At 54.9% G+C, this 22,287-nt stretch overlaps 1 protein-coding gene across 4 annotated transcripts; it reads left to right on the forward strand.

Moving 5' to 3' along the window:
• The first annotated feature begins 569 nt into the window (after positions 1-569).
• Positions 570-22,160, forward strand: VILL (villin like). 4 transcript variants are annotated; one of them, XM_084987752.1, is made up of 20 exons: positions 570-663; positions 7,173-7,239; positions 7,407-7,481; positions 7,774-7,973; positions 9,134-9,242; positions 10,693-10,803; positions 11,103-11,302; positions 11,692-11,770; positions 11,872-11,970; positions 12,462-12,594; positions 12,741-12,841; positions 15,266-15,403; positions 15,509-15,667; positions 16,258-16,437; positions 17,026-17,171; positions 18,110-18,254; positions 20,896-21,081; positions 21,242-21,313; positions 21,416-21,673; positions 21,898-22,160. In XM_084987752.1, the coding sequence occupies exons 2-20, from the start codon at positions 7,174-7,176 to the stop codon at positions 22,009-22,011; spliced, it is 2,571 nt and encodes an 856-aa protein (XP_084843878.1). In that variant the 5' UTR covers positions 570-663; position 7,173; the 3' UTR covers positions 22,012-22,160. The 4 variants fall into 4 exon arrangements, 3 of the variants coding, with proteins under 3 accessions (XP_084843878.1, XP_084843877.1, XP_003358416.4); XM_084987751.1 differs by lacking the exon at positions 570-663 and adding an exon at positions 2,674-2,715; XM_003358368.6 differs by lacking the exon at positions 570-663 and adding an exon at positions 2,795-2,875.
• Positions 22,161-22,287: the final 127 nt, after the last annotated feature.

Here is a 22,287-nt window from a genome sequence, read left to right on the forward strand (position 1 = left end):
GAATGGTAAGGGACCAAAAGAGAGCAAGGATATCCAAGACAGTTTTCTCACCCTGGGACATCCTCAAACATTGCCCTCAGCCCAGGCCCTCTGTGTGGGAAATTAAGGGCTCGCTCTTCTAAGAAGTCCTGGTAGTGCCTTGGGCACAACCTCACAACTCTCAGAACTTTATCTAATTTAGATAACAAAACACCAGGGTCGGTGATCTCAGGAAATCGGTCTTTTTTTTGTTTTTTTTTTTTTTTTTTTTTTTTAGGGCCACATCTGCAGCATATGAAAGTTCACAGGCTAGGGATCAAAATGGAGCTACGGCTGCCAGCCTAGGGCACAGCAACGCAGGATCCGAGCAACATCTGTGACCTACCACACAGCTCATGGCAACGCTGGATACTTAACCCACTGAGTGAGGCCAGGGATTGAACTCATATCTTCATGGACTCTAGTCCGGTTCATTAACCGCTGAGCCATGAAGGGAATTCCAGCAAATGGGTCTCATTCCCATCTGTGGATGGGAAAACCGAGGCCAGTGAGACAATGCTCTGCCGTTTCTTCTCTCTGTCACAGGGATACAGGATTCTGCCAGACATGTATATTCATCCCAGAGACCACGGAGCACTGTGCGTGTCCGCCCAGGAAACCACAAGAGGCAACGTCCAGCACCTGGTTAGGAAGGACTCGGATAAGCCCTGAGATAAGCCCTGGGAACCAGAGTGTAGGGAACTTGGGAGCAGGGGGTGGATGGGCGGAGCCTTGGGCGGGGCTGGCGTCCAGTGCCCGCCACTCCCACTCTGAGCTTGGGGAGGCTTTCCTCAACACCGAAGGGGAGCGGAATGGGCCTTCCAAGATAAGCCTGGGGAGGAAAAAACACACCATCAGGCGAGGTTGAGGTTGAGGGTGAGCCACGAGGGCGGGGGTGGATACAGGTCAGTGGGACATGGAGGTTATGGCCAGGGATGTGCTGGCGGAGGCAAGCTAAGTTTAGTACCCTTCTGACTCCAAGCTGGGATCCGTGGGAGTGTGGCCGAGTGGGAGGAGGGGTAGCTGAACACCCTTCTGGCTTTGGGGATGAACCAGTCGCTGGCCAGTCTGGTGAGTAGGAGAGGACCCCAAGATGGCTCCCAGGTTTGAGCCCCCAGCAACCAGTGGATGTTGGTGCCATTTGGGAGGCTCTGCGCAGGTGCATCTGAGAGAGGCCTGAGGAGGATGATAAGTGGGAGGGCAGATCTGCCAGGAGAGATGGGACTAGGTGAAGGAGGTGAAGGCTGGGGTAGGTTTAGGAGGAGTAGGGGTCGAGGTCAGAAGAGCAACTCGCGTTTCTATGGTATTTACAGCCCGTGGCCTAGAACTTGGGAGGGAAATAGAAAGGAGACAGAGATTAAGCCTTGAGTTTTATCCCTGCTGGCATCTAAAGGCCCCAAAGGAGACAGCAGAATGGCCAGTGCTGAGGGAAGAAAACTTGGGCTGTGGGTGGTTTCAAGAGGAAGGGGTGGTCCGTGGGGTCCCTGGTTGGTAGGAATGGGGGTAAGGACAGGGAGCCAACCCCCAGCTTTGGCGAGGGGGCTCTGGAGGCTTAGAAAGAACCATTTCCAGAGGGTGTGGGAACAAAGACCAACCGGGGTGGACAGAGAGAGAGTCTGAGATGAGGTAAGGGGACGTGAGTACACGGGATCGTGCTGGGCATGGGGACACAAGGAGAAGGGGGGCAGGTACACGCAGGCAGAGGCAGGGCCAAACACAGTGTCACAAACCATAAACAGAAACAGAGTCTCAAACAGGCATTCTCTCACATCCAAGAGGTCAGACACAAACAGGGACTGGCCAGGGACGTGACATGGGCCTCCCTTACACACGGGACCCTAGTAACTGTTAAACACAGTCACACACTGGCAGTGGGCCCTCCTGGGCACAGATGGACTCAGATTTCCTAGCGTCCCTCCACCCAGTGATAGGGAGCAGTGGGCATGAGAACTGGATATGGGGAAGGGGTCTTGGGGCCAACGGGCAGGTTTGAGCAGTGCGTCCACACTGGAAGGAGCATTCACTCCGGCTAGACCATGGCTGCCACTGAGACCAGTGGCCTGAGGTCGGGGGGGCTGTGCCCCTTGAGTTTTTGGAAGCCTCTAGTTCCAGCTCCTCCCCCACCCGGCAATCAGGAGGGAAAGGAGGGGGCAGCCAAGGTGTGGGAGAGGCGTCTTCCCTGCAAGGGCTGGACTGGCCTCTCCCACGATGGGTATCAGGGCTCCCTAAAGAGGGCTGTGCCTGGCTGCGAGCCCGAATTGGGGGTGGGGAGGACAGCCGAGATGCTGGAGGAAGCTCTGGCTGGCTTCCCCCACCTTCTGAAATGACCTCAATGGCACAGAGCCAGACTGCCACCCCCTCCCCCACCAGCCTTGGTCCTGCTTCCTCCTAACATTTGCTAGGGTGCCCGAGCCTTCTGGAGGTCAGAGATCAGGAACCCTCACAGTGGATTCCACGCCCCACATCTTGGCCCAGTCCAGCCCTCCATCCCTGCTGGCTCTTAAAGAGCTGGGTCAATATTTGTTGACTGACTAACTGATAGACTTAAGTATAAATGCCCAGTCTGCCGGGGTGTGTCCTGCAGGGCGGGAACAGGGATTGAGTTACAGTGGAGGGGGAGCCCTGGGCAGAGCCTGGCTCTGTGCCAGGCCCAGCACTGCCCACACGCTGGGTGAAGGCCCCAGCAGTTTCCAGCAGGTAGGCCCAGGCAGGGCGGAGACTCCGGGACCAAGGGAGGGAGGGGTTGCTCTAAATAGGGGTGTACAGCAGCGGCAGCAGCAAAGGCAGCGTGGGGTCACTGCGATCAGGGTTGCGGAGGAGCCGGCGGAACTGGAGAAGGCAGTGAGCAGCCCGGCAGGTGAGAACACCGGTGGGGGCAGGGAGGCCGTGGCCGGAAGGACCCTCAGGGAAGAAAGTGGCGGATTTTCTTCAAGGTGGGGGTATCCGTCTCCCAGAGTCCACACCCCTGGGGACCAGGCCCTGCCCCCTCCTCCCACTCCGGCAGGCAGCACCCCTCCTGCTCTCCTGAAAGGCAACCTCAGAGTCCGCCCTTTCACGGGTACCTCTGAAAGAGGAAGTTACACACCTGGTGGAGAGAAAGGGGCACCAGAGCTGGGAGGAGACTCGGGCGTGGGGGTGGGGGCCTGGAGAAGAAAGGGCGTGCCCAGGTGGGAGGAGCCCCAGAGGAGAGAAGGGGTACAGTGGGGGAAGAAAGGGGTACCAGAGGGGGTGCCTGGGGAGAGGGTGCTGCTGGAGGAAGGGGGCACTAAAAGGGGGAGGAGAAGTCAGGAGGGGGGCCCTGGGAAGGGAGGATGCATGGGAGGAGAAAGGGGGCACCCACTGGGGACAGAAGGGCACCCAGACGAGGAAGGAGCACTGGGAGAGAGGGGTGTCAGAGGAGGAAAGGGCGCCCTGGGTGGAGAGGAAGTGAGTCCCCAGGGAAAGAAGGGAGCTTCCAGCAGGAGACAGTGGAGTGAGGATTCCCCACTCAGTGAGGGCGATGGAAGGGAGCTCCCAAGGGGACATCTTCCATGGGAGAGCCTGGTCGGTCTGAGGGGACACTCTGGGGAGGCAGGGGTCCCTGAGGAAGAAGGGACTGCCTGGGGGATAAAGAGGGCGCTGAGAGTGCCCCCTCCCTTTGAGCATCCCTTCTCCATCCCCTAGAAACCAGCTGGAAGCCATAAGCACCGGTTCCATGGGGATGTGGCCTCAGGCCCTGGGTGCCTGAGAGTTTGGATCTGCAGGCTGGCCCTAGGTATCCGGGCATCCTCCAGCCCCCTGGGGGTGATGCTCTTCCCTCCGGTGAAACCAGCCCAGTCCCAGCTTTCTGGCCACAGTCTGACTTCCCCATCCCTCAGGGGGCCCTGGTGACCCCTGTGCTGAGCCAGCCAGTCTTCCTGTCATTCTGTCACTGTTTCACCCTTAACATGACCTACAGCCTATAGTCTGCACCTCTGGTCACTGCCTGCCTGTGCTCTGGTCGCTATCACTAAGTCACTTCTTCTACCAGTCACCACCAAATGTCACCATGCCTGTCACTAGATGTCATCGTGTTTCCTGTTGCTTGAGACCACCACCACATGGTGGTCAACTCGTCTGCCTGTCATTCATGTCTCTGTCACAGCAACAGGCCATTACCGTGACTCTCTTCTGGGTGCAGTGAGAGCACATGTGACCTTCACTCCTGCAGTCACAGGCTGAGTATCTTGCTGGGTGTCAGGCAGCTGCAGGGAACTTGAGGACAAGCCCCTGGCCTCAGATTCCTCTGCTCTAGTGAGGGAGACCTGACCATCAGCACACAGGGTCTCCAGCACAGATTCAGGGGGCCAGCTGTAGCCCCAGCAGGATCCCCATCTGCCCTTCCTCCTCTGGGAAGCTCCCTCTCACCTCTCCCCCCACATCCATGGGCACCTTGGCCGTCTCTGAGAGGGCTGGGTGTTTCCACTGTGAGCTCACCGGGGCCTGGGCCCCACCTGGACAAAGGCATAAGGAATGTAAGCCACTCGGTGACACCTGTTATGCTATGCCTCTGATTCTGTAACTGTATCTCCTCTCCCACCCAAGTCCCTTGGTCAGACAGGGTCGAGAGTGTTCCTCCTGCTGATATGACATGGCTGGAGTGGAGTGGGGAGGGAAGGGAACACTACTCAAGGGCCACGAGGGATGAGACATTCCGGAAGGACTCCTGGGTCTGTTGGGCAAAGCAGCAGCAAAAAAGAAAAATTGTAGCTGGCAGGATTTAGGTTACACGTTGAAAGAACTTCCGTGAGTGAAGGAATGACCAGACCTGATGCAAAGGTTCCTGAAGGAGGCGTGCAGGAACCCTGGGAGGGGTGCAGGTCATTGAGAGTCACCTGCCGACTTGTAACAAAATCCAGATCCCCAGACTCCTCTCATTCCAGGCTTCTTTCTCCTGAGCAAACCCAGAACTATGGAGCACAGCCAAGTTGCTGTTTGTAGAGCCAGTGGCTGTGTTTATTAAGCATTCAGCTCTGTTTCAAGAATTTGAGTGTATTTTGGCCTGATTTACCCAAACTGTTCAAGTGAGCTAAACCTGTCACTTAGAGTCACTGTGGAGTCCGTCACCATCTTCAGAGACAGTCCATGTGTGCCGAGTCTGTCCTGGGTTTGCAGAGCCTTTGTGTCATCTACAGAGCCTCTTTCTGTCCTAAGCCTATTTTGAGATCTTTTTAAACAGGCTGTCCTTATTTCCCCATGGATGAGATATTCTTTTATTGCAGAAGCTGCTTGGCACCAAGGCCTATCCCTCTCTACTGAGCTTGTCCTGCGTCCTTGCCTGGGACACCTCTTTTCTGTCCCTGTTTACCAAGCTTTGTCTGTTTACAGTACCTGTCCCTGTCAGCAGAACTTGTTTCCTCTGCAGGAAGTACTTCTATCTCTAGACTGTGTCCCTGTTCAAAGAGTCTTTTCCTATTTCAGAGCCTGGTTCTGTCTGCAGAACCTGAGCCCTGGTTGTACAGTCCACGGGATTTGTCAGGGCCTTTGCCTGTTTGCACAGCCTGTCTGAACTTCCCAGGAAAGAAACTTTGCTTGCAGGCTCTACTGCTATGAAGTTTCTCACCACCAGGGGTCGCTGTGTCTGAAAGCACCTGTGTCTTTCTACAGCGCACTTCCCTTTTGGCAGAGCACATGCCTGTCTGCACAGTCACTTCCTAATTACACGTGTACTTGTTAGTGGACTGTCCCTATTTACGGAGACTATCTGTTTCCAGAACTCATCCTGTCCCTATTTTCAGACCTTGGGCTGTCTATAGAACCCAGTCCTGTTTCAAGATCTTACCCATGTCTAGGGCATCTGTGTTGGAACACAGAACTGATTCCCTTGCTGGCTTCTTGCAGCAAATCCTGCTCCCTCTGAAGACATTGTCACATTAACAGAGGCTGTCTGTTTTCAGAGTCTGTGTGGTCTCCGAAACCTCTCCCTATCTGTAAAGTCTCCATCTACAGAGGCTTCGTCTACAGAACCATGCCCTTTGCAGAACCTGGATCTCTCCGCAGAGCTCACAAGTGCTTGCCCAGCCTGTTCCTATCTCCGTGTATGTAGGATTTGAGGTGGTTTCCTGAGGCTGTCCCTGAATGTGGAGCCTGACCATGCCTAGAAAGCTGTGGCCTGTTTCAGAGCCTGCCTTTGTCTTGGAAGCATTTCTCAAAGTGGGGATTCTGTGCTTGTTTACAGAGCCTTGCCTATCAATGTGCCTGTCCATATCTTCGGAGATGGCCCCTTATACAAAGAGTCCCTGTCTTAAGGGTCTGTCCCCAGCCATATTTGCAAAGCTTTTCCCAGTTCTGCACAGCCCCTCCATACCTGCAGGACCTGGGACTGTTTGTAGAGCCTTTCTCAGTGTTCACAACCTTTGCTTGTTTGCCCAGCCTGTCTGAATTTCCCTTTCCCTCCTCTTTGTGGAGGTTGTCCTTACAAAGGTGGTCCCTGTCAGTGGAACTCATCTTTGTCAGAAACTGTGCCCATTGCATCCCTCTCTTGGGTCTGAGGAAGCTGTCCCTGTTGGCAGAGCCTGTGATTGCATTCAGACCCTTTTCTACCTGTATAGCCTATCCCTCCCTGCAGGTGCTATGACTCTTTGCACAGCCATTTCCTTAACTGTCTGGAAGACCCATGCCAATTTGCCTTGGGTACAGAGACTGTCTTTGTCTACAGGATTCTGTCTCACTTCAAGAGCCTGTCCCCATTTGCAGACTCTGTCCCTACCTGCAGCCTCTGTTGTTACTAGAAGAGCCTTTGCCTGCCTGCATAGTCTATCACCATCTATAGGGACTATCCCTGGCTGCAGATCCTGTGTCTGCAAAGCCTATTTCGAACTCCCTGGCTGTTTGCAGAGGTTGTCCATAGACTCAAAGCCTATCAGTGCCCACAGAGCTCAGCTCTGTTTCAAGAGCACAAACAGAAAAGAAGCCAGGTACCTGTTTGCAAAGCTTCTGAGCTAATGTCTGCAATACTTGTCCTGGTTTGCCAGCTCTTGTGTTTATGTAGCCTTCCTCATGAAAGACACAGGCTATGATGAAGGGGCTTTGGAGAGCTGTGGGTGGGGAGGGCTCTGGCTTGGAGCCCAGAGCACAGGTGGCCGAGGCCTGAGGACTCTGGTTCTTGTTTCCTCGCTCACTCCCTCTCGACCTAGGATGGACACCCTCAAGGGCCTCTCGGCCATCAAGAACCAGAGGGACCTCCACATATGGATCATCGAGGTGAGCACACGGCCAAACAAGAGCTGCTACCACAGAGAGTGTGTGTGTCCCAGTGACTAGGCTTCTTGGGCCCCCGACTCCAGCTCCCTCCCCCACCTCACCCCAAGGGTCGTGGTTGAGGGGGGAGGGGCATTCCCAAGTTGTTGCCAGGCACCCTTCTCTCCCAGAACCTGAAGATGGTGCCGGTCCCCGAGAAGGCTTATGGGAACTTCTTCGAGGAACACTGCTACATCGTCCTGCGCGTGAGCACTTGAGGCGGCTCCAAGGGGGCGGGGCATGGCCCAGTTGCGGGGAGGGGGGTTGATGGTGCAGACAGAGATCTCCTGGGAAGAGGTGGGCTGGGAGCCCGCGAGGGGGCTGCTGCTGTTGAGGCCTCTTCTCCCTCCCCACCCCATCCTCCATCTCCCGTCCATGGAAGCACCTGACCAAGGTACAGCCTCACCTCAATGTCCACCCCGCCTCATCCCTCGGGCCCCACCCCATCCCTCAGCCTCCCAGCACACACCCAGACACAGACAAACACCTGGGCCCTAGGTCCCCCAGGAGGCCGCACAGGGGGCGACCAAAGACCTGCACTACTGGGTCGGGAAGCTGGCGGACCCTGAGGCGCTGGCCGCGGCCGACTCCTTCATCCAACACCTCCAGGAGGCGCTGGGTGGCGCCACCGTGCAGCACCGCGAGGTGCAGGGCCATGAGTCGGCCTGTTTCCGCAGCTACTTCCGCCCCGGAATCATGTGAGTGAGGGGCGGGAGGGGAAGGAGCGGTGGGCGGGCTGGCACCCTGGGACAGTGGTCACCCTCAGCACCATCACAGTGTGTGCGGTGTTTTCTTTGGGGAGGGAAGGGGTAGCAATTTATTGACAGTACAAATTATACTGTACAGCCCACCCATTTCAAGTATACAGTTCAGTGTTTTTTTTAGTATGTTCACAGACCTGTGTGACCATTGCCACAATTTTAGAACATTTTCATCACCCCAAAAAGAAACCCGGTGCCCTTTAGCAGCATTCCCCAGCTCCCCCAACACTCCCTTCCCCCAGTCTGTATAGATTTGCCTCTTCTGGATATTTCATTTTTATTGGAATTATACCACACTGTGTATGGACAGACCACATTTTATTTATGTATTCATCACCTAATGGACATTTGGGTTGTTTCCACTTTTTAGCTGTTACGGATAATACTGTTATTAACATTCGTATACAAGTTTTGGGTTCCCCCCCCAGTTTTATTGAGATATAATTGACATATAGCACTGTATGAGTTTAAGGTGTACAGCATAACCGTTTGACTTGCATGGATGGTGAAATGATTACTGCCATAAGGTTGCTCACTATTCATCACGGCGTACAAGTTTTTGCATGGACATTCATGGTTCATTTCTTTTGGATTTATACCCAGAAAGAAACACCAATGTTGTTTTGAGTTTGCTTTTATCCTACTGTGCTCAGTAGAAACATGTCTTTTGCTGTAAATATGTAAACAAATTTGTTTCAAATATTTATTAAATTAATTGCTGCAACAGGGAAATCTATTCAATATGCTGTAATAACCTATATGGGAAAAAATAATGGAGTATATATATATGTGTAACTGAATCACTTCGCTGTACACCTAAAATGAATACAACATTGTAAGTCAACTATACTCCAATAAAATTAAAAAAAAATAATTGCAGTAGATTAGATTAAGTCCTAGGGAATTGTCCATATTCAGTTATTTCTGTTGAAATTAATACATGTATATAGTATAGACATATGCACACATATTTACACGCATATGCAGAAAACAGGCCACCCCATATATGTCCACATGCCTACACACGTGTTCACATCTGCACTTACCATTGCATGCGGCAGCATATGATCTCACAGGGCACCCCATGCTCTCCTCAGCTACAGGAAGGGAGGCTTGGCCTCTGGCCGCAAGCATGTGGAGACCAATGTGTACAACATCCAGCGACTGCTGTGCATCAGAGGGAGGAAGCCCGTGTCGGCCACCGAGGTGAGCTGCTAGGAGTGCCCCTTGACCTTGGATTCAGCTAGACTGTAGGTCCTGGGGTATAGGGAAGTGTAGAGGGTAGTGAGGGGAGGGGGACCACATTCCGCAATGGCCCATCCTAATGAGGAAGAGAGAAGGCAGAGGCAGGCTTCCAGCTCTACCCCTGCCAGGGTTCCTCTGACCCTCTGTTTCATCATCTGTCTCATGGGCGTGTTGAGAACTAGGGAGGTGAGGCACACAGGATAATGCACGTGGATGGCCTTGTAAGCAGCACCGTGGGAAGCGGCATGATTTGGGGGGGGTGGTGCACAGCCCCAGTCTCTCACACATTGTCACTGTCACCCATAGGCACACACAGCTTCTCCACTGTTGCGCCTGGGGCTACTCTGATCTTGCAGCATTCCCTGGTGGCTCAGTGTATTAAGGATCTGGGTTGTCACTGCTGTGGCACATCGCTTCCTGGCCTTGGAACTTTTGAATGCCACAAGCGTGGCAAAATGTATATATTTATACTGATCTTAGGGTTCCCGTTGTGGCTGAGATGTTAACAAACCTGACCAATATCCATGCAGTCATGGGTTCGATCCCTGGCCTTGCTGAATGGGTTAAGGATCTGGTGTGGCTGCAGCTGTGGTATAGGCTAGCAGTTAAAGCTCTGATTCAACCCCTAGCCTGGAAACCTCCGTATGACATGGGTGTGGCCCTAAAAAGACAAAAGACCAAAAAAAAAAGTTTACTGCCTCTGATGCTAATGGTGACCCCTGGGTGGTGCACATTACTGTCTGCATGGTGTGTGGCAGCTCTGTGACTCACAAGTAATCCCACCCAGGCTCACACAGTGTCACCCACAGATTCAGTGACCACACATCCCAGAGCCTGCAGAGCCACCATGCAGCCCCAGGTTTTGCTTGATATCCTGGCATAATTGTTCAGAGCCCCAGCCTCCACTTTTACTCTCAAAAGTGTCTGTTGGGATAATTGCCCTTATCCCCAGATAATACACTGTCCCCAGGCACACATGCACTGTCATCCAGGGTCTCACATGTTTATTCACACTGGATGCACATGTACACACATCTACACACGTGAATAAACTGATACCTGTGCCCCACTGTATCCATGTACACCTGTGCATCGAGTGAGAAGTGTCAGAGTCACAGACACCCTGTGAAATACAGCATTACCTATAGTCACACATGCCCAGAGATGCACCCAGTCACACCCAGAGAATGACCTTCAGGGTCTCACGTGGTTACACAGATGTGTACTTGCACACCATCAGAGCAGTGTTACACTCACACTTTCACCCAGTTACACACAGCTTCCTGCACACAAGTAATACACGGGAGCCATGCTCACATAAGCAGGGACAGACTGCAGTGCCCCTCCACCTGGGTGTAGGTGGTATGACACTCTGTCTCCCTCCTTGACACCCTCCCCCCTGCTCTGAAAGGTGGAGCTCTCCTGGAACAGCTTTAATAAGGATGACATCTTCCTGCTAGACCTGGGCAATATGATGATCCAGTGGAATGGGCCCAAGACCAGCACTGCTGAGAAAGCGCGAGTCAGTATCTTCCCCGGGACCAAGGGATGCAGGACTTGGGGGAGAGGGGTCCTCCAACTGTCCGCCCTCCAGTTACCCAAAGAGGCAAGCTTGGCTCTCCACCTTAGAAGCTGAGAAGCACCTATAAGCTGAGTCCAGATCCCCCACTGGTGGTACCCCTGGATGCCAGGATAAGGGGATACCTCCCTTGCCCCCGGTCTTTGGGAGCTGAGCAGTGACAAGAAGGATCTAGAAGGACTGCCTAAGAGGTAAAGGGAACATGCTGGGGAGTTCCCCGACTGCCATGTCCTCTCCCGCAGGGCCTGGCCCTGACCCGCAGCCTCAAGGACAGGGAGCGTGGTGGTCGTGCACAGATTGGCATAGTGGACGATGAGGTTGAAGCCCCTGAGCTCATGCAGATCATGGAAGCTGTGCTGGGTCGCAGAGTGGGCAACCTGCGTGCCGCCATGCCCAGCAAGAGTATCAACGAGCTGCAGAAGGCCAGTGTCCGTCTCTACCAGTGAGCAGACCTTGGGAGTGGGTGAGGTGGGTGGGATAGCCCAGGCATGGAGGTCCATCATCATTATGCAATAACATGGTGTCTCTAGGAAGCCCTCTAGAAACATCTTGGGTGTTTCTGGGGCAAGCCGTGTGGTACTTTGGGCCCAGCCTGTTCTCTTGCATGGCTGCCTTTCTGAGAAACCCATTGTATAAGCAGAGCAAGCGAGGCCCCAAGAGAACCAGAGAGTTGCCTAGACTCCAGGGCAAGGCTGCAGTGAAGACCTCAATTCAGGGTTCCAGCCCCCATGCCTTCTGCCTCTGGGTGGAAGGTTGGGGGTGGTGGTGGTAGCTGGATTGGCACCAGGCCAGGGAAGAGTTGAACTCCCCAAATGGATGCCTTTCCCCTAGTGTCTACGAGAAGGGCAAGGACCTGGTGTTCCAGGAGTTGGCGACCTGCCCACTGACCCAAGACCTACTTCAGAAGGAGGTGAGGCAGGCCTGGCCCCAGCCACCATATCCCTCCCTACCCATCCCACAGCCCCAGCTCAGTCTGGATCACCTACTGACCAGTCCCTCTTTTGCTCCCAGGACTGCTACATCCTGGACCAAGGTGGCTTCAAGATCTATGTGTGGCAGGGACACATGTCCAGCCTTCAGGAGAAAAAAGCTGCCTTCAGCCGGGCCCTGGTGAGGCTGTGGAGCCTTGTCTCAGAGGGACATAGCGCTGCCCTGGGGTTTGAATGGGGAGGCAGCCCTGCCTGGGGTCTGAGGGAGGAAATGGCCCCACCATGCAGTCTAAGCTGGGAGACATCCATGTCCTGGGGTCTAAAGAGAAAGGTAGCCCACCCTGGGGCAAGGGGGCGGGGGAGATACATCCTGCCCTGGGAATCCTGTCTGATGGAGGAGGACATAACCCTGCCGTGGGGTCTCAGCTTGGAGATTTGGCCGCCCTGTCTGAGGGAGGAGACACAGCTTGCCATAGCCGGCCCTTCGGGGGCCCGGACTAAGGGGACCCCGCCTGTCCTCAGGGACCTCGGAGAAGTCGGTAATGCTGGTGCCAGCTCCGTAAGCGGGTCACGAGCTTGATTAATTAACTCTGCTCAGGGCCCGGCTGGTCCCGCGGGTGGAGCGGAGCAGTGGGCCCTCGGGCCGCACGCCTGACAGAGCCCCTACCACAGGGCTTCATCCAGGCCAAAGGCTACCCGAGCCACACCAACGTGGAGGTGGTGGACGACGGCGCTGAGTCAGCTGCGTTTAAGCAGCTATTCCAGTCGTGGTCTGGAGAGCAGCGCGGGAACAAGAACCACCGAGGCACGAGGGGGCGTGGCTGGGGGCGGGGCGGAGCTTTCTGAGTCGTGGGCGGAGTGGGACCGGAGGGGGCGGGGCCTGGCTGGCGCGCGAGGGGTGAGGGGGCGTGACTGGAGGGGCAGGGCAGTGACACCCTGTTTCACCTTCAGGTAAATTGCTTCAGGTAAAGCTGGACGTGGGCAAGCTGCACAGCCAGCCTGAGCTAGCGGCCCAGCTCAGAATGGTGGATGATGGCTCTGGGAAGGTGGAGGTAAGGGACACTGGCCTGGCTGAGGGATGATGGGCGCACAGGTGCAGACTGTGACTTCAGGTGAACCGCATTGCGGCTAAAGTGACCCAGGTACACCCAGGTGCACATCTACACAAAATTAGGGGCACCTGGGGGCTTGTGTGCGTATAAACACACCCTCCCCCAGCCAGCTTATACATGTCGCAGCTACAGTCACACACAGCCATGGCTGCCTGCTCGGTAGCACTCATGGCACCCAGCACAGTAATGTTCAAACGATGAATGGTGCCCTTTTGTCATGTGTATGACACAACCATACATATTATAATGTAGACACACACACTCACACCTTGTAATTGTACTTAATAACAGCATAATTGCAAACATATCACTGTACAAACTCTACATCACATGTGATCACAGGCCCACACACCCCACACACCCCACCCCCAACACACAGTCACACAGTCAGCCACCCACCTGGTCTCAGAGCAGTGTCTGGGAGATGCAGGGATTGGGGGCCATTTGCTGGCTCTGTACAGGGCAGAGTTGTATCTTGACTTATTGGCTCACCCCTGGGAATGGCCTTTAATTCCTTTGGGCCTCTGTTTTTTTATCTATAAAGTGGGGGTAAAAGCTGTGCTCCCACTGACCCTGATGCTGGTATGGGGGTTCTGTGACATTATAGGAACAGGACAACTGGGCTTGTGTGAGGGGTGCTAGTTCTTAAAGTAGGCCAAGGTCAGAGGAAATACTTTTTCTCCAAGATTCCCTGTGACATTTGCCCTCATGTGGATTGATGGGGCTGTGAGTGGGGAGAGACTGAGATGAGGAGGGCCAGGGTAAGAGAGGAATAGGGAGGGGGGTCAGGGAGAGACAGTGGAGACTGAGAACGACAGAGGAGAGACAGGGAGTTCCCTTTGTGGCTCAGTGGTTAACGAACCCAACTAGGATCCATGAGGACACGGATTCAATCCCTGGCCTCGCTCAGTGGGTTAAGGATCCAGTGTTGCCGTGAGCTATGGTGTAGGTTGCAGACACGGCTCAGATCCTATGTTGCTGTGGCTGTGGCTGTGGCTGGCGGCTACAACTCCAATTCGACCTCTAGCCTGGGAACCTCCATATGCTGTGGGTGTGGCCCTAAAAGGCAAAAAAAAAAAAAAAAAAAAAAGGAGGGACAGAATGGGGGGGAGGTGGGGTGCAGAGAATGGAGAGTTAAGGGCACAGGGAGAGGAGAAAAGGGATCAGAGAGAAGTGGGGTGCCCAGGGAGAGACAGAGGGGCAGCCAGGAGAGAGAGAAGAGGAGAGACAGCAAAGTGGAGAAAAGGACAAAGCAGGAGAATAGAGGGATCTGCACCCAGACCCTAAGTACAAAGGCAGGAGGGACCCCCCCCCCCAGCAGGCTGGGGGACAGACAGGCATGGGAAGGGCTGGAGCCAGGAGGCCTGGCCATCAGGTTAGTGCTACAACTAGAGGCGTGTGGTTGGAGTCAGCTGCTTCTGCAAAGTACAGGATTCTGGGTCCTCTGGTCTTTTCCAGAGAGAGCTGTCAGGCTCTGTGAGAGCACAAGAAGCCCAGGTATCTCTTGCCTGTCAAGGTGAGTGTTGTTAGCCCCACTTTACAGGTGGGAAAAACTGAAGCTCAGAAAGGTCTCCTGCCAGTGTGGTTTGACTGGGTCTGCCTGGCTCCAGAGCCCGTCCTCGGCTACACACAGGAACAAGAAATCCCACTGATAAGTGTGACAAAGTGTTTCCCTTTGTCTTTGAACAGGCTTTGCTTTTTAAGTGACACTTGAAAAAAGGAAATTTGGGAGTTCCTGTGTGGCTCAGTGGTAACAAATCCAGCTAGTATCCACGAGGGTGCAGGTGTGATCCCTGGCCTCCCTCAGTGGATTAAGGATCCGGTGTTGCCATGAGCCACAGTGTGGGTTGCAGATGTGGCTCAGATCTAGCATTGCTGTGGCTGTGACATAGACCTGCAGCTGCAGCTCCAATTTGAACCCAGCCTGGGAACTTCCAAATGCCATGTGTGCAACCCCAAAAAGAAAAAAAGAAAAAAAAAAAAAGAAAGAAAGAAAATAGAAAAAAATTATTTCCAAGAGCCCCAAGGCCTTGCTTCTACCCAGCCTCTACTGTGCACTGAGCAGCGAGCACCTGTGCAAGACCTGCCTGGCCCTAACCCAGACTATGGCTGGTGGAGTCAGGCTGTGCTGGCACGTGGCAGCTTCTGGAGTCCTCACCACTTATAGGTCCCACAGGCCATCTCAGAGTCCTGGCTGAGAGCAGGCTGGCCTGAGTGTGCTGGGTCCCGGGGTCCATGAGGGAAGCACAGAGTGTGAGGTAGGTGCAGGGCTGGGGCCAAGCTGAGTTTCCTGGCTGGACCCAGGATAGGTGGGCTGGTTCGGGTGGAGGCACCACCTGTACCTGTTGGTCCCCTGCTCCCCAGGTGTGGTGCATCCAGGACTCCTGCAGACAGTCCGTGGACCCCAAGCATCATGGGCAGCTGTGTGCAGGCAGCTGCTACCTTGTCCTCTACACGTACCAGAGGATGGGCCTCATCCAGTATATCCTATACTTGTGGCAGGTGCGCCGGCCTGAGGGAGATGGTGGGAACCCTAAAGCCCCAGAGCTGAGGATCTGAGAATGGGGTCTGGGAGCTGCACCAGGCCCTCACCACTCCTGCCCGCAGGGCCTCCAGGCTGCTGTGCACAAGATCAAGGCCCTAAACAGCAACGCTGAGGAGCTAGACATCATGTACCACGGAGCCCTGGTACAGGAGCACGTGACCATGGGCAGTGAGCCCCCTCACTTCCTTGCCATCTTCAAGGGTCAGCTGGTGGTCATTCAGGTAGGTCCCACCTTGCTTCCCTGGCCACAGCCTCTCTGGCTCCTCTGTGTGTCCTTCTCTGTAGGCCAGGGGCCCAGCTTATCATCCCTCAGCTTCTTGGTGCTTGAATGAGTTCCAAGGGTGAACCCTCAGAGGGGTCTGTTTAGAAAAGGCCAATTTCCCTATTCTAGACTGAGGGAACCTTCACCCTCTACACTCAGAGGGCCCAGAAAACAAAGGTGGCTTCAAGAGAGGGAGTCCTGGAGTTCCCGTTTTAGCTCCGTGGTAACAAACCCAACCAGTTACCATTACGATGAAGGTTTGACCCCTGGCCCTGCCTAGTGGGTTCAGGATTTGACATTGCTGTGAGCTGTGGTGTCGGTCACAAACTTGGCTTAGATCTGGCCTTGCTATGGCTGTGGCATAGACCAGCAGCTGCAGCTCCGATTTGACCGCTAGCCTGGGAGCCTCCACATGCTGCAGGTGCAACCCTAAAAAGACAAGCAAACACAGAGAGGGAGTCCTTGGTCCTGAGGAAGTTTGTTCCCCACCAGGAGAGTGGGGTGGCCCCAGGAGCCCTTGCCTCAGCCTTATATCCTGTCCTCTTGTAGGGGAGTGCTGGCCCCATTGGGAAGGGCCAGCCAGTGTCCGCCACGAGGCTCTTCCACATACAAGGCACCGACAGCTGCAACACCCAGACCATGGAGGTGCCAGCTCGTGCCTCAGCCCTCAACTCCAATGACATCTTCCTGCTGGTCACAGCTGGCCTCTGCTACCTCTGGTTTGGGAAGGTACCCCAGCAATGACCACTTGACTCATGCCCAGGGCAGTGGTGCCAGGCCAGGGACAGGTCCATGCTACACTGGAGGATGATGTCAAATCCAAGCCTCAGGCTGGGAGGGAGGTTGGGGAGAGGCCACAGCAACCCCTCTGGAACCTGGGGGAAGTTACTAAGTGACAGGTGGACCTGGGTGTCCACGAGTCAGAGCCAGGCCAAGCCCAGGCTGCCTCCCTTCCTTACTGCCTCATGCAGGGACCACGTCCCTTCCCAAGTCTCTTGGGAAAAAGAGGAGGCATAGTCCAGGTTGCCAGGGTTTCCTCTGATCTTCAGCATAAACCATGAATGATCTCCAAGTCTGGGGGTCCCCCTCCTGTGCTCTGGACCCCAGGAGGGTCCCGATCTTTGTGATCTTGGTTTGCTGAGGATACTGAGGCCAGGAGGGAGAGGAAGGAAGACCCTTGGTCATGTATGACCCGTCATGAGCCTGGGCCTCCAGTGCCTCAGGCCCAGCTCCCCACAGACCCTCATTCGTGGGGGATGTTGGGCTGGAGGTGAGGACCCTTCCCCTGCAGGGCCTGAGCCCCTCTTTGCCTGCCAGGGCTGCAGCGGTGACCAGCGTGAGATGGCACGGACGGTGGCCACTGTCATCTCCATGAAGAACCAGGAGATGGTGCTGGAGGGTCAGGAGCCTCCCCATTTCTGGGAGGCCCTGGGGGGCCCAGCGCCCTACTCTAGCAACAAGAGGTGACAAGGCTGGGAGGAGGGTGCTGTCCTGACCCAGAGGAGACTGAGGCTCAAGAGAGTGGTGACTAATTAAAGGTCACACAGGGAGGTGGAGAGGCCAGACTAGAACTGAGAACTCTTGACTCCTCAACTCATGGGGCGCCCAGGAACACAGCCCATTCTTTCCCCCTAACTTGGAGCAGGATGCTGGATAGCAGGGTTGTGGCGCCCTCTGCTGGCCACATATGCTCCCTGCCTGGTCCTTGACACAGACCATCCCATTGGCAGAGGGCCAGAGGGCAAAGTGCCATGCCCCAACCCCACCGTCCCCAGAGTATGGCGTGGTTTGATATACGGGTCAACAGCGTGTGTGGAGTGTGCAAGAGTAGTGTGTATGTGTGCTGGGTAAATGAATAAGGGTGTGTATTAGAGGGTAGGGCAGAGTGAGGCCTCAAAGGGAACAGGGAGCGGAGTGCTGGCCACTCTGTGTGTCTGTGGAGCCCAGCTATGTGCCATACTTCCCCAGGTCACTTGCTCCTAAGCGCCACTGTCTCCCCCTCAGCCTAGCTTCCCTTCTCCCACCTTCAGCCTAAGGTTGGATTCCTGGGCTCCCGCCAGGGGTGGAACCAGCATCTCCTCCCTCCTGCAGAGGCAGGGCTCCAGCTAGGCCCTCCCTCCCCATGAGCCAGCCATCCCCTCCCTGCTGGGAAAACTCATGGGGCCCTTGTGCCATAGTGACTGGCAGATCACCTAACCTGCTTGCCCCACTGACACAGGGGGACATGGAAGCCCACAGAGGGGTGGGGCATCCCTGGAGTGGATCAGGAGATGGGGGAAGCTGAGGGGTTTGTGTCCCAGCCCCTGGGGTGGGGCCCCTGTACTGAGGGCTGGCTTGGCCCAGGCTGATCAGAGGCTGAGCTCTCCCTACCCCCCTCACCACCCTGTGTCATGCTGGCCAGGCTCCCCGAGGATGTGTCCGACTTCCAGCCACGACTGTTTGAGTGCTCCTGCCAGACGGGGCCCCCAGTCCTCACAGAAGTGGTGTTCTTTAGCCAAGAAGACCTGGACAAGTATGACGTCATGTTATTGGACACCTGGCAGGAGGTGTGGCAGCCTGGGTGCCTGGCTGGGGTGGGAATGGGGTGTGTCTGAACCTGTGTAACTGGGCGTGAGTGTGTAACTTTGTGTCTCTACCCATGTGACTGCATATAAGGCTGCGAGTGAGTGTCTGTCTGTGACACTGTGATACTGAGTGACTAGGCGATTGTGTGACCATGGATGAAAGCAGCGATGACTCTGTATTCCAGGGAGGCTATGGGTGTGTGTCTGGGATACCAGTGTCGTCGTGACCATTTGTGTAGTTTGTTGTAACTCTGTTGCTTTATGATGGTATTTGTGAGCTCAGGTGACTGAGCAAGTGCCTGTGGCTGACATGTTGGTGCTGCGTGGGCAGCCGTAAAGTGACCGTGTCTGTGTGTGAGAGAGAGATGCCTCCATGTGACTGCATTTGATCTCTCGTTTATTTCCTCCTTGATCTTTATTATTTCCTTCCTTCTGCTAACGTTAGGTTTTACTTGTTCTTTTTCTAATTCTTTTAAGTGGTAGGTTAGGTTATTTATTTGAGTTTTTTTTTTGTTTTTGTTGTTGTTGTTGTTGTTGTTTTCTTGTTGTTGTTGTTGTTGCTATTTCTTGGGCCGCTCCCATGGCATATGGAGGTTCCCGGGCTAGGGGTTGAATCGGAGCTGTAGCCACCGGCCTACGCCAGAGCCACAGCAACGTGGGATCCGAGCCGCGTCTGCAACCTACACCACAGCTCACGGCAACGCCGGATCGTTAACCCACTGAGCAAGGGCAGGGACCGAACCCGCAACCTCATGGTTCCTAGTCGGATTCGTTAACCACTGCGCCACAACGGGAACTCCTATTTGAGTTTTTTCTTGTTTTTTGAGGAAGGCCTCTATCCCTCTGATCTTCCCTCTTAGGACTGCTTTAGCTACATCCCATAGATTTTATTTTATTTAGCCACGCCTGTGCCATGCAGAAGTGTCCAGGCCAGGGGTCAAACCTGTGCCATAGTAGTGACCCAAGTCACAGCTGTGACAATGCCAAATCCTTAACCCATTGAGCCACCAGGGAACTCCATCCCATAGATGTGATTTGGTTGTGTTTTCATTGTCATTTGTTTGTCTGTGTACCTATATTTGCCTTTGTGTATGCAGCTGTGTTTAATGGCTGTGCGGGCAAGTAACTGGCTATAACTGATCAGATGCGCCATAACTGGTGACACTGTCAGAGAGAGACTGTGTGACCAGCTACGGGTGTGAGTCCCTGAGTGACCGTATTCATGTGATTAATCATATTGCCGTGTGGCTGGATGTGGTAGTGTTTCAGGCTACTTCTGTTTTTCAGGCTGTGCTTGGCTGTGTGATCCAGTGTGACTGGTTTATGTGCAGCTGTGTGTGAGTGCGGGTGACAGTGCGTGGCTGTGATTTGCTGTCTGGCTGGCTGGCGATGGACCGTCGTGTCCATGTAGATGCTGGGGACTCTGTGTGAATGTGGCCAGGAGGCCTTCAGGCTCCCATCTCACACAGAGTTGAACCAAACCCTCCCTCCAGCCCTGTGACCAGCGGCCCTAATCCTTCTCCCCGCTCACCCCACTCCAGCCACCGTGGCCGCCTGGCATGTTCAGGGCCTTTGCACCACGTATTTCCTCTGTTCAGAACACTTTCCTTTGAGACATACACGTGAGTCATACCCCCTCCTCCCTCAGATCTTGACTCAGATGTCATCTTTTCAGTAAGGCTCTCCCTGACTCTAATTTAAAATGACAGTACCCGGAGGTCCCATTGTGGCTCAGTGGATTAAAAACCTGACATAGTGTCCAAGAACATGTGGGTTTTGGACCTGGCATTGCTGCAGATTGCGGTGTAGGTTGCAGATGTGGCTCAGATCTGCTGTGGCTGTGGCTGTGGCTGTGGCTGTGGCATAGGTCTGCAGCTGTGGCTCCAATTTGACCCCTAGCCCAGGAACTCCTGTCTGTTGCAGGTGTGGCTGCAAAAAAAAGTCAGTTAAATTAAAAAAAAATTTTTTAATTTAAATTATAAATAGGGACAGGGAGTTCCTATTGTGGCTCAGTGGGTTTCAAACCCAACTAGTATCCATGAGGATGTGGGTTCGTTCCCTGATCTCGCTTGTGAGTTAAGGATCTGGTGTTGCTGCAAGCTGCAGTGTAGGTCACAGACACAGCTTGGATCCTGTGTTGCTGTGGCTGTGGTGTAGGCTGGCAGCTGCAGCTCTGATTAGACCCCTAGCCTGGGAACTGCTGTGGGTGTGGCCCTAAAAAATTGAAAAAAACCCACTCCCCACCACACTTTTCTTCTTTCTCTGCCCTATTTTTCTCATCTGATATGCTACATAGTTTTACTTATTTTCGTATCTCCACCAGTAACATGAAAGCTCTATAAGGGCGGGGATTTTCGTCTTTTTCATGATTGAGTCCCCAGTACCTAGAACAGTGCCTGGCACATGATCATCAGTGCTTAGTAAATACTCATGGATTGACCAAACACCTGCATGCCTGTGACCTTCTGGCACATTTATGGGTGTGCGGGTGTGCAGCCAGCCTGCTGGGTGTGTCTGGTTGGCTGGGATGTGTGGGGGTGGTTCTGAGACCACCACATGGACAGGGCGGGGAGGGAAGTGGTCAGGTCCAACCGCTCAAGGCAAGACCCTGTCTGTGGCCCAGATCTTCCTGTGGCTGGGGGCAGCTGCTAGCCAGTGGAAGCAGGAGGCAGTGTCCTGGGGCCAAAAGTACCTGAAGACACACCCAGCAGGGAGGAGCCCGGCCACGCCCATCGTGCTGGTCAAGCAGGGCCACGAGCCTCCCATCTTCACTGGATGGTTCCGCACCTGGGACCCCTACAAGTGGACCGTGAGTGAGGCCTGAACCCCCCATCCCCTCCCTAATCCAGCAGTCTGCCCTGGCAGACTGAGGGGAGCCAATTGCCCTGCCCAAAGACCACCAGCCTGTGGGGGGAACCTGGGCCCCTTGGTGCCGCTCCCTCCTCCCCTACCCTGATTCTTGCCCTCAGAACAACCAGTCCTATGAGGAGGTGGTAGAGGGCAGCCTGGGAGCCGTATCTACCATCTCGAAGATAACAGCAGTGAGTACTGGGTCCTCCTGGGGGTCCGGGCTTGGCTGGCGTGGTCCAGGAAAGGAGCCCATGGGAGCCCATCTTCCCCAGCTGAGTCCCCTCTCCTGACAGGATGTCAGCAACTTCCAGCTGTCCAAATGTCCCAGCACCGGTAGGCCAGGCCTGTGGGCCCTCAGGGGCTCTGAGAACAGCTCTGAGAACAAGCTGGAGCTGGGCCCCAAGGTGGGGGGCAGCAGCAGGAGCACCAGCAGCACCAGCAGCTACCATGGCAGCCCCAGAGCCGTGAGCAACGGGGGTCTGCCCCGCGAGCAGCTGATGCACCAGGCCGCCGAGGACCTGCCAGAGGGGGTGGACCCGGCCCACAAGGAGGTGGGTGCCTGAGACCCCCTGCCACTCACTGCCCCAGAACTAGTGATCTGAGGCTGAGCTGGAGGCACCTGGGGCATGAGCCACCGATAGTAGGCAACGGGCAGGGGGCCCAGGGAGATGTGTGTCCCAGAGGGGGTGATGGGCGGGGAGATGTGGGAGAGGATGACATCTCTGGGCTCAGTTGAAATCTCTGCACCCACTCCTCCCCCACCCCCCGACCCCAGTCCTATCTCTCAGATTCGGACTTCCAAGATATCTTTGGGAAGTCCAAGGAGGAGTTCTACAGCATGGCCAAGTGGAGGCAGCAGCAGGAGAAGAAGCAGTTTGGCTTCTTCTGAACCCAGGCCCTACCCCTGTCTGTGCCACCCACACAGCCAAGACCCCTGAGGGTACCTCCCCCACCCATACCTGACACTCTCGGCAGAACCTCCTGGCCCTCCCCACTCAGAGACTCCTGGGTCACTTAAATAAAAGTCTGTGGTCTGCACAAGGTGTAGCGAGTGGGTTTTCAGGTCTGGATGGGTCATTCAGTAGGTCCACCTTGGGGGGGGAGTGGGCCTCAGGCTGGAGGGCTAGTCTGGGACATTCCAAAGACTGAGCCTTCTGTATCCTCC

Source organism: Sus scrofa, chromosome 13 (assembly GCF_054392235.1).
Source record: "Sus scrofa isolate SSC_HxYL_T2T_F1_AM1 chromosome 13, Sscrofa_HxYL_maternal_Yorkshire_Landrace_v2.0, whole genome shotgun sequence".
Taxonomy (NCBI): domain Eukaryota; kingdom Metazoa; phylum Chordata; class Mammalia; order Artiodactyla; family Suidae; genus Sus; species Sus scrofa.